We start from the raw sequence: 16387 nt of genomic DNA, 5'->3' as shown, positions 1-16387 counted from the left end.
GTGTGGCCAGAGATGCCTCAGGGGCACAAGAGGGAAGAAGACAGTCCCTGTCACGGGAACATGAAACCGTAACTAAGCTTTGTCTCTCGAATTCAATGGGATAGCATCATTCCTGAGCACCCACGTACAGCTGAGAGACTGGCTGGGAAACAGAGTCCCATTCCCAGAGACAGACAGACAGACAGACATCTCATCCCTGAAGGTAATACCCACTTCAAAACTGACAGGCCTCTGGGCCTCTGTACCAGTGGATTTCTTGCAAGGCCTGGGGGGCCCATGCTTCTTCTTCATCAAGGAAGTTTCCCAGTTCAGGACCAAGTCACACATCAACTTTGGGAGCCCCTACAGGACCTCACCAGATAAAGTGAGCTGCATCTCATCATGTCCCTGAGTCTCGGGGTGCTCTAATCCCATACTTATTTTTCTGGCTGACCCCCTGGGCCACAGAAGAGTTACAAGGACAGGCTCTGGAATCAGGCTGCCTGGATTCATAACCCAGTTCTGCCACTCCCTAGCTGTGTGACCTTTGAAAAATTACTCAACCTCTCTAGGCCTTAATATCCTCATTTGTAAAGTGGAGACATTATTAGCACCTAATATGGTTGCTGTGAGGACTGAGTGAGTTGATTCACGTAAACCTCTTAAATATTAGCTGCTATCATCATCACTGTCCTTCAGGAGATAGACCCTTCCTCGTTACTCATCCTGTGGTCCAAGAGCCCAGTCCAGTGCTTGGTTCATAATATGAGACAGTTAAATGTCGTGTCATGCTACGGAGGGTGAGTGATGGGGGAACATAACATAACTAACATTTGTTGAACCTTTACCAGGCTGCAGGTGGAACGCAAATCCTCACAACCCTAGAGATGCTCATGATCATTTCATAAACTAGGAGACTAAGAGAAGTCAAAGTCGCTCACCCAAAGTTACACGGTTAGTAAGTTCTAACAACAGAATCTGCTGACTGTCTCAAACCATACCCTTCAACTCAATGCTTGTGGCCCCCAAAATTCCTGTGTTGAAGCCTGAACCCCAAACGTGCCTGTATGTGAAGACAGGGCCTGTGAGGAGGTGATAAAGGTTAAGTGAGGTCATAAGGGAGGGGCCCTAATCCAACAGGGTTGCTGTCCTCATAAGAACATGCTTAGCACCCTGATCTCAGACTTCTAGCCTTCGGAACTTCGGGAAATCAGTTTCTGTCATGTGAACACAGTCTGTAGATCTTGTTACGACAGCCTGAACTAACTAATACACCCCACGGTGCCTCCAAATGAACGTATGAATGCATACACCCATTCGTAATCTGACACAATTAATCCAGTAAACCCTACTCCTAATCAGCTAGTCCTAATGCTACAACGAGTATAAATGCCCATTTTCTCCAGACACCACCTCCTTGCAGAAACCACCAGTCTCTGAAGGAGAACTTTATCACCATAGCTAATTAGATCACAGCAGTTATATTTGAAAAAATGCAGTAATTCCACCAATTTAAGATGACCTCCTGGCAAATGAGCACAAAATAGTAAAAAGTGTGAATTAAGAAATGATTTAACAAGAAAGTACCTTTATTCCTTTCAGATCTATAGAGGAACTCAGTGGGCGAACTGAGTGCCCAGGAGAAGTCTCAGTCAGCTCGAGCTAATGACTGGCAAGCAAGTTACAATGAGCAGGCAGCAGGGGCCAAGGAGCCACGACCTGCTGATGAAGACTGGGGGGCGGGGGGGACTTACCGTCACTGAGGTCTTGGAGGAGATTCTCCTGGCACGAGAAATCCAACTTCACCTTGATGTTGACCACAAAAGTGGCCACCTTCCCCGGCTGCAGAGGAAACTGGGCAAGGGTTTCTTCCAGGTTCCAGCTCAAGAAGTCACCGTACAGTTTTTCTACAATGACAATGACAGTGGTGATAAGGATGGCGGAACTGAGGCAGTATGTGACTTACCAATCCCCCTGAAAAATCCTGATGCAGCCCCAAAAGCAAAGGAAAAGGCAAACCATTTAAAATGTGATAGATCAAAGTACCAAGAAAATTCCAGACTCATGGGTATTGCAAGGCACGGGGGGCCAGAGCATCCCCGCTCCTACTGCTCGGCTTCCTCTCGCCAACAAAATCAATGCACCCTTTGCTCTTATAAAGAGAATCGGAGCTAAACGGAATTCCCCCACAACAAGGACTCTCTAGGTCATGTCACCTTAAGGAGAAACAGATCCACGTCGAGTGGGAGAAGCACAGTGAGTAGGAGAGACCCTCTTCAGGAAACAAGGATTCAAAATCAGAAACCCAGGACTGGGTGCTGCGCCCGGGACCTGCGGAGCCTGCAGAGGGGGCTCCTGCACTGTCCGACAAATCCGCCTCCGTCTTGGAGAGATCCTGCGGGTCAGAGCCAGATGGCCTTGGGTCTGATGCCTTTCCGCCTCTGACTAAGTGGAGTAGACGGAGCGTAATGAGGCCTTTGAGCCAAGGTGTCTCCGTGTGGAAATGGGGTGACAACTCCCATATCACAGGGCAGCAGTATCTGTGAAGTGCTGTAAAAACTAAAGGCACTAATGCACTGAGGGGAGGAAGGGAGACGGGAAGGAGGCAGGGCAGGGAGGCCCCATTTGTGCGGTTTGGAAGGAGCTGTGTCACCTTCATGGCTCCCACACCTGCCAGACAACCCCTGCTTCAGGCCTGAAATCAAGGCCTAACATCAAGTGCTGCCTCAGCATCTCATGGAACCAGGAGGGCCTGGACCGGCCCCACCACAAGTCCAGCCCCCACCCTGCATCCATGAATGCCCCTGTCCCCCCAGCTCCCCCGCCCCCCCCCAAACAATGCTCCTCCCGGGAGCAGTCCCTGCTGACCCCCAACTGGCGGGTTTCAGTTCCCAGCCAGCCATGGACTGATTCAAGCAAGTCAATGACAGCCTCCCACAGGAACCAGGGGCACCCACCCCCTTGTGACTACAGAGCCTGCCTCCTGCAGCCCCTGGCTTCCCTCTGTTCCTGGGGGTCACCCCCACGTGGCCCTGTGTGCACGTGGTGTCCTCCTCCCCGGGGCTCTATGTGTGACGAGTAAACTGCTGTTATCGCTGTCAGAGGCCGAGGGTCACGTGCTGGGCCATCCGCATCATCCTGAGGCGAGACCCTCTGCTTGCCAACCAGGTGATAGGAGAGCATTCAAACAGGCCCCTCCTTCCACCGAGAAGGCCCTGCTGCGGTTCCCCGCTCAGGGCCCAGCTCCCTGGCTCTGCTACGTCCCCTCCTCCCATAGACCCGTCAGCCCCCAACTTGCTACTGCTTCCATCTCTGGCTTACTTACCTTTCTGGGAACCAGTGCTCGGTGCTAAATGTCCTCTGTCAGAATAAGGCAGCCAAGGCTTCGAGAGATTAAGTCACTTGTCCCTGGTCAAAAACCAGAGCATGCCAACGGTTCCGGGGCCACTATACCCATCCACTTCCCACATGGAGGCAGCTCAAGGCAGAGGCAAACATGAAGTCCTGCTCTCGGGACCCAGAAGTCACCCACAGAAGAATCCAGTGGGAGATGGAGTGCTTGACGCCGGCCCATACTGAAGAACACAGGGCCGACCCACGCTGCAAACACGGTCCACACAGTGTGCATGGCCCAGGCACAGTCCCTCCAGAACCAGCTGCTGCGCTCTGGCCATAGCACACCTACCAGACCACACTTACTCTCCGTGGCCCCTCAGAGATGAGTGCGAACAAGCAGGAGCAGATGGGGCAGTGTCCACACAAGGCACTTAGAAGCCATGCCACGTCCCTCTGTTGACTCAGGTACTCACTGCACACCTCGAATAGGCCAGACCCTTTCCACACGCAGGCGATCTCACTCGATTGCCACAACCCAGCAGACTAGTGGCTCTCATCCCCACAGGAAACCAAGAAGGTGAAGGTACTTGATCAAGGTCGTTTAGCTGGTACGGACAAGACGTGGCATACAACCGGCACTCAGTAAGTACGAGCTCCACCGCAGCATCCCCAATCCCACTAGTTCACAGGTAAGCAGAGGCTCCGTAAATGCACATCACCACATGAATTCAGAATGACCGAGGGAAAGATGGGTAGTGGGGAAAGGGATGATGATCGTGGGGCTTGCTGGCTCCTGGGACATAAGACTGACGACCACATGGGGCAGAGTGACCACAGACCAGGACAGTGGGGGACCTGCCCACAGCCAAAGATGCAATGCCCTGGAGAGACTGCTATTGAGACACAGCTGGGAAGGTGGGGAGAAGCCAGGCAGTTTAAAAAGATGGAGCGGGAGGGGCGCCTGGGGGGCACAGTCGGTTAAGTGTCAACTCTTGGTTTCAGCTCAGGTCATGATCTCGGGGTTGTGGGATCAAGACCCGCCTCGGGCTCTGCACTCAGCGTGGAGTCTGCTTTTCCCTCTCCCTCTGCCCTCCCCCTCTCTGTATGTGCACGCTCTCTCTCTCTCTCTCTAAAATAAATCAATAAATAAAATCTTTAAAAAGAGAGAGAGGCAGACAAGGAGTGGGAACTTGATCGGGTGACCCTGGACCTGCCCGTACATGCCGGCGTAGCGGCCGTGGGGATGCCGGCGCTGGCCCTGCCTTCACCTTCCTACCGTCTTCTGCACAGACTCTCCGTGGGTGCTGAGCATTCTTCCACCTGTGAGTGCGGGCAGAAAACATTAATGCAGCATCACAAGCTGAACTGACCTGTGGCCTCAGCGGCAGCCCCGGGACTCACACTGCCCGCCGCCTGTGTTCCCGGGCTGCACCAGCCCGACTCCACAATGGAAGCGAGCGCCTTGGCTCCCAAACCAGTGAGAGGACCAAAATCCTCTCAAGAACCCAGTAATTCACAGTCTATAAATACACGTTAACCTACTTACTCTGTTCTTTACTTCTGTTTTCCACTCCAGTGCATTATTTCAGAATGGAAGGGGATACGAGATGCCAGGCTATGGGACACCAGGGAGAACATCATTTGGGCCCTCCCTGCTGGAAGGCCAGGTCCCAAACCCCCAGGGTACCGAAGTGCATGCTAACTTCTTTAACCAGCCTAGCCATCCTCTCTAGCAGGACTGGCCAACCTCGGTATGAAGTGCCAACACCGGCTAGGACCCTGAGGCCCTGCAAAAGCCCCTCCCGAAGATTCCAGCAGGCCTATGTTTCAAACACAGGTTTCCCCCGCATGGGCAGGAACCAGGTGAGGGCTCTGGGGTGCATTCCCGCTGAACCAGAGGATGGGCCGCGACAACACTGAAGTGTCTGGAGCCGCCTGGCCTCACCCTCCGAGCCCCAGTTACCCATCCACACACACTGCTTCCCCACCGAGCTCTCCCAGCCCACCTTCCTACATGGCAGATTCTGACTCATCCTTCACAACCCAACCCTGAAGCTTCTTTGCTCTGATGCCTTTCCCATCCCACGTTGCTCCTCTGGGCTCTGAAGTGCCCACCTCTGTTAGAACATCACTGCCTGTGTCAAGCAGCTCACTCTTCCACCAACTGCAAGACAGGGGCCAGACCTTGCCTTTGAAGCTCACCACTTCCTGGAGAGGGAGGGCCCATGCTGGTTAAGAATGCCCGGTTTAGGAGAAAACTGCCTGGGTTCAGCTCCTAGCTCTAGTTGGGCATCCCTAGATAAGTCACCACACTTCCACGTGCCTCAGTGTGCTCATCTATAAAATGGGTTGTCGTGGAGAAAAAATGAGCTAATGAAAGTAAAACAATCAGAACAAGGTCTGGCCCCCAACTCATGTTAGCGATTCCTGCTGGACCAGCCTAGCTCCCCTCCACGGAGCTGCGCGCGGAGCAGGTAAGTCTCATGGAGGCTCCCGGCCTGTGCTTGGCGCTCAGGAAGCGTGCAGCAGTGCTGGCTGCCATCAGCGTCCTTCCCACTCAACGAGGAACAGCGCTGGGCACGTGGGGGGCACTCAGGAAGCGTCCAACGTGGGACGGACAAATGTATTCCAAGACGTTTCAGATTTAGACTTAGAACAGATGGGGAAAAAGTGACATGAAAAAAGCAGATTACCAGATTGAACGTACACTGGGATTTCACTGCATAAAAATGTTCACATGGAGAAAAAATATAGGGATAGCATACCAACAAGTTAATGTTGGTCCTCTCTGAGTAGTGGGATCACAGGTAATTTCAAATTGCTTTTATTTTCTGAATTTTCTACAATGAGGTAATATACACACTTTCACATACATAATACACATGCACGCACGCTAACCTCTCAGTGTGGTGTCTAAATCTGCCCCAGCCCCCTGCCATAGTGTAACATGGGGAGAAGCCCCGTGGACCTGGCCTGCAAGCCCACAGACAGGACTGAGCGTGCTGAGCACCGATGCGCCCCCTCAGGAGAGGGAGGTGGGATTCTAAACCAATGCAGCCGCTTTTCCCGGTGCCCTCTATCAGGGCCCAACGATAATGTGGACTGATGACAAGGACAGCAATCACTTGGGGCACGTGTGTCCCTGAGCCACCAGACTCAATCCGCCAGCTGGATCAACTTCTCGGAAGCAGCGGATGAGCTCTGCTGCACTATGCAAACTGCGCAGATGCCGAGGTAGAGCGGACCAGACTTAGGAGAAGCCGGTCCAAGCTACTGAGGGAAGCTCCGTCTCTGCTCGCCACTCCCCATGCCAACGGGCTCTGTGGGGCAGCAAGGGGGAGGTCCAGGGAGCAAGACAGATTCCTCCCCTGGAGTTCTTTATAAAAACAATAATTGATATAACCATCTATTAAGTACTATCTTCTAACTTCAGACTGCAGCTATATTATTCCCATGTTATAAAAGAGGTAACTAAAGCTCAGAGAGTTTAAACAACTTACCCCTAGCCAAACAGCTAGAGGTAAAAGAACCAAGGTCAGGGCCAGCACCAGCGAACAGCAGGCTCTTTGCATTAAACGTTCTGCCTCTCGCTGCTCATCTGGAACATTAACCTACTCAGCTTCCCAACCAGAGTGCAGAGTACTTATAATGAAAACATCACTAAGGTGATGGGATAGAGGACCTTGAAAAGACATGGTAGGAAATCAAAAGTAATAGCCAAACGGTGAGCTTCGGGATCAGACAAACAGGAATCTGACACCGCCCATGACAACTCTCCTCCGACGTCCCAAGACGCCTCGTCAGCGGGTGGAGACAACTCTGGAGTCGGCACCAAGATACAATGAGGCACAGCGGCCTCGGCACAGCGGCCTGGCACACGGAGGTGGCCTGGGGAAACCACAGAGCACCGTGCTGTTTGCCTTGCCCCTTCCATTCACCCAGTGAGCACTCACCGCACAGCCACTGAATGTCCCCAGGGCAGGCACAGTGCTCCGTTCTGGGGAAAAGAGGTAAATAAGAAAGGCTCCCTGTGGGGCACCTGTGTGGCTTAGTCGGTGAGGCATCTGCCTTTGGCTCAGGTCATGATCTCAGGGTCCTGGGATCGAGCCCCGAATCAGGCTCCCTGCTCAGCTGGGAGTCTGCTTCTCCCTCTCCCCCTCCCCCTGCTTGTTCTCTCTCTCTCACTCTCTCTCTCAAATAAGTAAATAAAATCTTTAAAAAAAAGAAGAAGAAGTGCTCCCTGCCTATAAAACTACATATGCCTGGGTGGAAGATCTCTGATTTTAGGAAGGAACAAGGATGGAGGGCAGAGGAGAAGCCCCCAAAAGCTCAGACCAGGTGACAATGTTCTTCCTTTTTTTTTTTTTTTTTAAAGATTGTATTTATTTATTTGACAGAGAGATAGAGAGAGAGGGAACACAAGTAGGGGGAGCAGGAGAGGGAGAAGCAGGCTTCCCGTGCAGCAGGGAGCCCGATGCAGGACTCAATCTCAGGACTCTGGGATCATGACCTGAGCCGAAGGCAGACGCTTAACGACTGAGCCACCCAGGCGCCCCTCAATCTGAAAATTTCTTACAAGTTTATATTGCCATCACGTACAGAACAGGTTCAAAACTGCTGAACTAAATGCACTACTCAAATCAGGGTGGCATATAACTAAGATAGGACTCGCTGTGCTAGGAGCTGGAACTAGGAAGTGCACCTGCTGAGGCCCCAGAGTTGTAGGAAAGAACGAATGCTCTCGGCCATCAGTCCAGTGTAGCAGGAATTCATCACCAGAGGAGGGGGGCAGAAACGAAACTAAAACCTGTAATTACAGCACTATTCTTGGCTGTTGGAGGACTTTTCATTTCTCAAAAGTGTTGCAACTGAGAGATCAACTGTGCTCAAATGAGCTGTGAGATGTCCTCGGGGCTCCCCGCAGCCCTGGCTGCAGAGCACGAAAGGCTGGATGTCTCACAGACATCCAGAGGCAGCAGGTTGTAAGGGAGACGTGGAATTAGAGACACCATCACCTGGGATCTCAGATGGGCTGTCGGGGGCACCCACAGACAGACCCCCCCCGAAGGAGGGCGGGGCAGGAAACAAACATCTGGTGCAAGCTAGGGGCCGTCACCCACACAGCAACCACGGGGCGGCTGACGGTAGGGAGCACTTCCACGAGGCAGGCACCGCGCGAGGATCTTCACGTGCACTGTGTCACTGAATCCACGTCTGGCTACCATCCCCTCTTGGCCAGCTGCCCAAGGCCACACAGGAGTGGGGGGAGCCAGGAGTCCACCTACCCCAAGATGTTGCCTGGTCTAACCCTGACAACAAGCCTGTGAAAGAGCCAGTGCAGAGCCCAATGCAAGGCTCAATCTCACGACCCCGAGATCACGACCTGAGCCGAAATCAAGAGTCGGGTGCTCAACCGACCGAGCCACCCGGGCACCCCTCTTCCTCATTTTAACTGTTTGCATCAGCATTCCTGGACGTCTGTACCTCTTGGGGAAGCCCAAGCCCCACAGAAGTGGACATCAGAGCACCTGGCAGCTACATGCTGTCAGACTGAAACACCACAGGCCCCAAACAACAAAAGTTCCCAAACTGGGGCGCCTGGGTGGCTCAGTCAGTGTCTGCCTTCGGCTCAGGTCATGATCTCAGGGTCCTGGGATTGAGCCCCGCATTGGGCTCCCTGCTCAGCAGGGAGCCTGCTTCTCCTTCTTCCTCTGCTCCTCTCCCACCCCCGTTTGTGCTCTCCCTGTCTCTCAAATAAAATCTTTAAAAAAAAAAAAGTTCCCACACTGCAGGGCCAGACATCCTAAATTCCTCTGTCCTCCCTGTCCTGCTTGTTTACTTCTCACCCATGCTCCTAGTGAGCTGAACATATCAGGTCTTATAGCAGTGATTAAAAGGCATTCCACTTGGTCTTCCAATGAATGGGGTTTGTAAACTTCTCCATCGTGACCCCACAGCTGTGCAACACGCCAACTGTTTGAGAAGGCCACTGCAGTCATGTATGCCAGGGACACAGAGCTGGATGAGTTCTAGACATTCATGAATTCCAATGTCTTCCTAGGAGTGCAGCAGTCGATCCACTCACTGTGGTTACTCACAGGTGGCAGAAATCATATGAGATGTGCAATCGGAACTTAATCCCATTCCGTGAACATGCCTGACTCCCTGCACTGAATCGTGAGCTCCTTCAGGACAGGATTCATGGATTATTCATGGGCCTGGCATGATGACTATATAGAAATGTGATATAAATCCCTGATTGTTGAGTAACACAAAGCCAAGTGAAGTGAGTGTTACTGTAACAGAGTGTAAGCAAGGCCACGTACAGTAGGAGCAGCCTGACTCCATCTGAGGGGACCAGGAAAGCTTTCAGGAGGTAGTGTGGGGACTGGCATGTGAATGATGGATGGGATGTGAGGCACCCAGGACACCTGAGAGTTAGCAAAACTATGACTACATCCAACTGTGGCCACAGGTGGCTAGGAGACAATGACTGTGGAAGCATGCTCCACACCCCAGAGAACAGGGACTTGGAGCTGATTCCTGGGTGTCCCAGTGCCCCACACAATGGCCACCATGTAGGCGGTGCTCAGGAAAGGCTTGTTGAAGACCTGAGCAAAAGGACGGACAACTGGTGTAGGGACAAATGGGAAGAAGAACTGAGAGGGGACCTTCCCGCTGCCTCGTGGCCCACAGCACACGTGCTACCATCCGGCTTCCGCCCACGCCAGCCCCACGAGGACAGGGGTCACTGCTGTCCTGCTCTGAAGCATGGCGGCGGGAAGAAAGAAAGCAGGCAGCAAGCCAGATGGGAGGTTTCTCCGAATGCTGGGCTAAGAAACGGAGTATAAGAAAGCTATGTAAAAAGACTTTAGTAAAAGTGAGAGAAGAACACTTTTTTTTTTAAGATTTTATTTATTTATTTGACAGAGAGAGGCAGCGAGAGAGGGAACACAAGCAGGGGGAGTGGGAGAGAGAGAAGCAGGCTTCCCGCCGAGCAGGGAGCCCGATGCGGGGCTCGATCCCAGGACCCTGGGATCATGACCTGAGCCGAAGGCAGACACTTAACGACTGAGCCACTCAGGCGCCCCAGAACAGACACTTTTGTAACAGTGAAGGCAACATCAAGACAGTGACAACAGGTGACAGGAAGACCTGCTGCGTGCTGACCCCTCATGACGCGAGGCACGCATATGCCAATGCCCGGAAGGACCACACAGTCCTCTCCCGGGCACGCAGAATCCGACTGCCACAGAAGTGGTGAGCACGTCCAAGTCATGCCACCAGTAAGTGGCAAAGCCAGGATGTGTGTTTGGTGCCAAAGACTGTAATGGGAATCACAACAGCTATGTCTACCTCTGAGGACAGCCTGATCCTGGGGGTTCCCTCCTGGTCCCCCAACCCACTGCAGCCCACAGCAGCCTGCTCCCAGCTCCCCTGGACCTGCATCCATGCCCAAGCATGCAAGTGGGACCTGGCATGACAACGGAGGGATATATTGAGAAACTGAGTCCTTTTTCCCACTCCCCAAGACACTCCATGCTTTCACAATGCTAACAAGTAATAAACCACTTTTCTACAAGAATATTTTTAAATTTTGCCCTATGTTGCCGTATTTTCAAAAAAAAAATTATATAAAAATAGCATAACAAAAGCAACTTAGAAACAACTCTGATGCCCTGGTTTCCCAGGGCCGGGCAGAAGATGTGGAAAATGGGGAGGAGAAGCCCCGGCTCACTCCCCCACATAAAGGGAAGGGAACCAGCGGCCGTGTGCCAGGCACTGTGCCGGGTGCTCCAGAGGCATTCCCGCTTGTTCTCGAATGACCACCAGAGAGAGGGAAGGGTCCCGGGGAGAGCCCGCACTGGAACTCTCATCCCCAAGGAGTCACACGGCTGGCTCAGGACTAGTCGTGCAACCGGTAAGTACCGGAGCTGGGGCTGGAAGCCAAAGCTGTCAGACTCCAAACCCCACCGTGCCTCTCACTGGCTGGAGAGAGCCCATGCTGGACACTCTGCTCGGACAGAGCTAAGTGGCCAGAGCAATTAGGAAGGGGAGGAAAATGACACAGGAACCAGAGGACCCGGGCTGGTTCCGCGGAACACGGGCAAGCAACAGCACAGCTCAAGATGCACTTGAACCCTGCACCCCAATCTGTACCCCCACCCACAAAAAAGGAGTCAGTAAATAGGCTCCAAGTCCTGCTTCAGGACTTTGTTCAGAATCTAACGATTCCCAAGCCTGTGGTATACTGAGAAACAGTTCTCACTGCTTATTTTTCTTTAAGTTCCGTGGCTTAAGAGTGACACATTCAAACAATAGGTAAAGCCACTCACAGAGAACAGCTTATTCACCCTCCAGTGCAAATAACCACAGTATTTACATCTAAGTAATGACACAGAGGAAACGCAGAGAGACAAGAAGTCTCTCGGGCCACTGCCGCAGGACAGAAAGCCCAACAGCTTCATTTTCAGGTTTAATACATTTTTACGCCTCAAAAGTGGACCTTTCTGTTTCTTCCTTTCATTACCGTGGTACAACATGGAATATCCAGAGAAATTTTTCAAAATCCTATGCTCAAAAAATTAAAACTAGAACTACCATAGGACCCAGCAATTCCACTTCTTGGTATTTATCTGAAGGAAACAAAAACACTAATTCAAAAAAAATATATGCACCTCTAGGTTCACTGCAGCATTATCTACAGCAGCAGAGACATGGAAGCAGCCTAAGTGTCCATCAACTGAGGAATGGATAAAGAAGATGTCGTGTATTTACACGATGGAATACTCCTCAGCCATAAAAGAATGCAATCTTGCCATTTGCAATGATGTGGATGAGCTAGTGGGTATTATGCTAAGTGAAGTAAGTAAGACAGAGAAACACAAATACCGCACGATTTCACTCCTATGTGGACTCTAAGACATAAGACAAATGAATAGACAGAACAAAAGAGAAATACACTCATAAATACACAGAACAAACTGGTGACTGCCAGAGGAGGGGGTCGGGGGATGGGCAAAGTAGATAAAGGGGATGGATGTGTACAAACTTCCCGTTATAAAATAACTAAATCATAGGGATGTCACGGACAGCACAGGGAAGAGAGTCAGTACATACCTTTGTGTGGTGACAGATGGGAACTAGACCTATTATGATCATTTCATAATGTATGAAAATATCAAACCACTATGTTATATACTTGAAACTAATAAAATACTGTATGTCATTTATAATTCGATGTAAAAAATTGTCAGGCTTGACCTCAAAAAAAAAATCCTATGCAACAATATGCTGCAAAGAACAAACTGATAAACATAAATCAGTAGTGAGCGTAAGTCTCTAATTTTTCCCCTGTGGGATTCAGTTTCAGAAATAACAGTCATTATTTTAATGCTAGAGTTTAGCTTCATGCAGTCAAGTGAAACTGGTTATTTCATGTTGACAGTGATCCAGGAAGGGCTACTGCTGTTGACCTCCACCATCTGAGAACCGTTCCTATCTGCGTCTAACTGCAGAGACTCAGCACTACAACACTCATGAGAAATGCGGGCAGTGGAGAATCTCGCTTCAGTCCAAACGTGGAGTTACTGCTTTTTGTCAAAAAAATTACACTAGCAGAAAAAAGTTATTAAGGGGGAGGTGTTTTTATGTACATATGTATGCGAGTATTTGGGTTTGTATACTCACATGTGTCTTAGAAGATTGCTAAAAAGCAGATACAATCAATTCCCTTAATTTGGGCTTTGTTATAATAAAATCTATGGTTATTTAAGTAAAGGTAGAAATTTTCATCTTAAACAAGCTGCCTCTCCCTCTGATCCTCCCCCCTCACGCTCTCTCATTCTTCTCAAATAATAAATAAATAATCTTTAAAAAAAAAAAAAGACTTGCTCACAAACGGATTATAATTAAAATTTACATGAAGCTGAGAGAGAGCCTTTGTCTGGCTGCACTGGATTACAAATGCTCATCTCCACGTCAGGTACTTATGATCACAGGGACACACTCACCCCGTAAGGGTCTAAACTACAGTTGAGACTCCTGAGGGCACCCACATAGGTCTGTTTCACTATTAGTATCACTGATCCTAAATACAAAAGGGTTTTTCAAATGAGTTTGTAAGAATAGGGATTAAAACAAGACAGGAAAGCAAGGAAGATGGGGGAAAAAAAAACAGGAATTTTTCTTTATCTAAAGAAAAGGGTGTTTATTCAGAGGGGAGACAGGACATGTCCAAGACTCGTGAGAGCCCCTGACAAAACTCTGGGTGCTTCTGGGTATTAGGAACGGGAGAAAAGAGAACATGAGGCCTGCAGACGGCCTCCCGCACAGCCAAGGCCTGAAGCACACAGACCTCTGCAGACGGGACACATGGAGAACTATCAGTATTCTTCAAGCAAGCATAAGCTCCATACTTTTGTGCTCGGAACTGTATTATGAGCTTTCCACATCGGGCGCCTGGGTGGCTCAGTCGTTAAGCGTCTGCCTTCGGCTCAGGTCATGATCCCAGGGTCCTGGGATCGAGCCCCACATCGGGCTCCCTGCTCGGCGGGAAGCCTGCGTCTCCCTCTCCCACTCCCCCTGCTTGTGTTCCTGCTCTCGCTATGTCTCTGTCAAATAAATAAATAAAATCTTAAAAGAAAAAAAAAAAAAAGAGCTTTCCACGTATGCCGTCACCTTTCACTCTCATGACAGCCCTGCACAGAGGGTGCACTAGCTGTCCTTACTAATCACTTACTATGTGACAAGCACCGTGCTTAACCCTTAGGCACCGGAGATAGAGCGGTGAAGTAACAGACCGGTCAGGCCTGTTACGTGACAATTACAAGCGCTGCTCAGCCGGCACGTGGTGAGCGCTAAAACGTAAAAGTCAGCGTCACTACTGAGGTATAAAATAACTCGTAGCAGCACAAAAAGAGGAGCCCAGACAAGGAAGCATTTAATTCCAGGGGGAAGACTCCCATGGAGCAGACATTTAAGATGCCCTTAAAGAAGCTAACCTCATTGGGCTCAAATAAAGATCATGCTCACGTGGAAAGAGATGTTGCCCGTTTTCCCCACTACCCATGGCGCAACCACACCGAGTCTCCACTGCCTTCCCCCACTCAAACACCTCACTCCTTCTCCTGTTCCCACTTTAAGACATTGTTCCCTCTTCTCCTATATATGAGATCATTCATTAATACTGACAGCTTTTTGGCACTGTAGAATATAAGTGACCAGAGTTATTCCCTTTGTATGTTTTGGAAGCCGATTGTTTGTTTTTATTAATTTAATTCCACATATAACGTATCGCAGCTTGCGATGAGAACTTTAAAAGACGGCCAGCTTTCTTTTCTCACTTGTAAACGTGCTGTTTGGAAGTGGACCCACCATGCTCTCTGAGACAACAAAGGAGGGGACACAGGAGCCCAGGTGGGGAAGGTTTCCCAGGGTGACCACTAAGCAGGAATCCAGAGGGGAAATTCACTGGAAATGAGGAGGTAAAGGGGTAGGAGCGGAAGTCAGCAAGCTGAGCTCTAGAGAGAGAAGGTGGTTTATCCTAAAGTGTAAAAGAGAGGGCACGAATGTCCAGGCAACTGAAATTAAATCCAAATGACCTGTGCGATGGGAGTTTAAGGGGAGAGGTGGCCAAAGAGGAGGCTGAAGCACGGGGCAGAGGCTAGTCACACAGGTCCCTGTGACTGGGGTCCAGGACAACAGGAAGTTGTTCGAAGACTTCCAAAGGGACAAACAGGAGAATTCCTGCTTCAGAAAGGAGCAGCAAGTTCGTAACAAACAGTGGACACAAGATGACCATTTGGGTTTATTTACACAAATAGTGGACATAAGATCGCCATCTGGGTTTATTTGAGAAAAGGAAAAAATGGTTTCCAGTTGCTAAGCTGTGACAGTAAGTAAGTTACAGAACATGTTTCACCGTCACAGGCTCTGTGATTATCTGTCATTCACTAGGAGTTCATGGGTTCCAACAATGACCATACCTTATAACCAATGATTAAATTCCAAATACCACATGAAGGTATTTCATGTCAGAAAGGCATTTCCTACCTAATCTGTATGTACTTGCTCCCAAAAATAGGCGAAAGAAAGGATGAGACTAAGGTAGAGTCACCAAAGCTTCCCACAGACTAAGAGTAGACAAAGTTTCTTTAAATGAGACACAAAGGGTAATGACCACAGAAGAAAAAAATGATTAAGTGAACCATGTTAAAATTAATAACTTCCGTTCATCCAAAGCACCACTAAGAGATTGCACAGGCAACCACACAGGAGAAGATAGTCACACTTATTCCCAATAAAGAGCTCATTCTCAGAATATACACAAGTCTTACAAGTCAGAAGAGAGGGGGAGACAGAGGGAGACAGACAGAGAGAAACAGAGAGAGAGGAGAAAGAATACCCAGTGGGAAAAAGGGACAAAGCACTTGTACCAAAAAGGATCTGAGTATCCAAAACCACATTAAAGGTATTAAACTACACTGGTCATCAAATGCAAACTAAAACCCCAGTGTTACACAGTTACACCGCCCCCTTCACCACCAGAATGGATAAAATGACTACAAATGCCAAGGATCAGTGAGGACTTGAGCAACCAGAACTCTCACACAATGATGGTGTGAACGAGTGCAACCACTTTGGAAAAGTGTTTTGCTCTAAAGCTGAATACACATATATCCCATCACCCAGCGATATACTCAACAAACATCTACAGAAGTCCACCAAAGCACGTGCCAAAATACTCAAGAGCAGCACTACTTTTAATAGTCCCAAGATGGAAACCACTCAAATGCGCTCAGTCATAAAGTGGGGTGCATTCACACTGTAGAGCATTCCACAGCAATGAAAACAAATGGTGATGGCAGCAGGGGTGACAATGGTGACAGTAATAAGGGTGGCAGTGGTGGTGGTGACAATGTTGCTGGTGGTGGCAGCAATGGTGATGGCGGTGATGGTGGTGATGGTGGTGGTGATGGTGGTGATGGTGGTGGTGATGGTGATGGTGGTGGTGATGGTGGTGATGGTGGTGGTGATGGTGATGGTGGTGGTGGTGGTGATGGTGATGATG

The 16387-nt window shown here is 49.9% G+C and overlaps 1 protein-coding gene across 4 annotated transcripts in view; it reads right to left on the bottom strand.

The window, feature by feature from the left end:
• TRAPPC9 (trafficking protein particle complex subunit 9) overlaps window positions 1–16387 on the bottom strand; it is a 550504-nt gene that overhangs the window by 405424 nt on the left and 128693 nt on the right. For all 4 annotated transcript variants that reach the window (XM_054512434.2, XM_064587832.1, XM_064587833.1 and 1 more), the window contains one exon: window positions 1734–1886. In XM_054512434.2, coding sequence (XP_054368409.1) covers window positions 1734–1886 — 153 coding nt within the window. The remainder of the gene's footprint in view (window positions 1–1733; window positions 1887–16387) is intronic.

This window comes from Mirounga angustirostris, unplaced genomic scaffold (assembly GCF_029215605.1).
Source record: "Mirounga angustirostris isolate CCGP_5_RB_7025 unplaced genomic scaffold, mMirAng1.0.hap1 SCAF_4, whole genome shotgun sequence".
NCBI classification, from domain to species: Eukaryota; Metazoa; Chordata; class Mammalia; order Carnivora; family Phocidae; genus Mirounga; species Mirounga angustirostris.
Note: the sequence above shows the minus strand (reverse complement) of the source record. Positions and strands in the feature narration are given on the sequence as shown.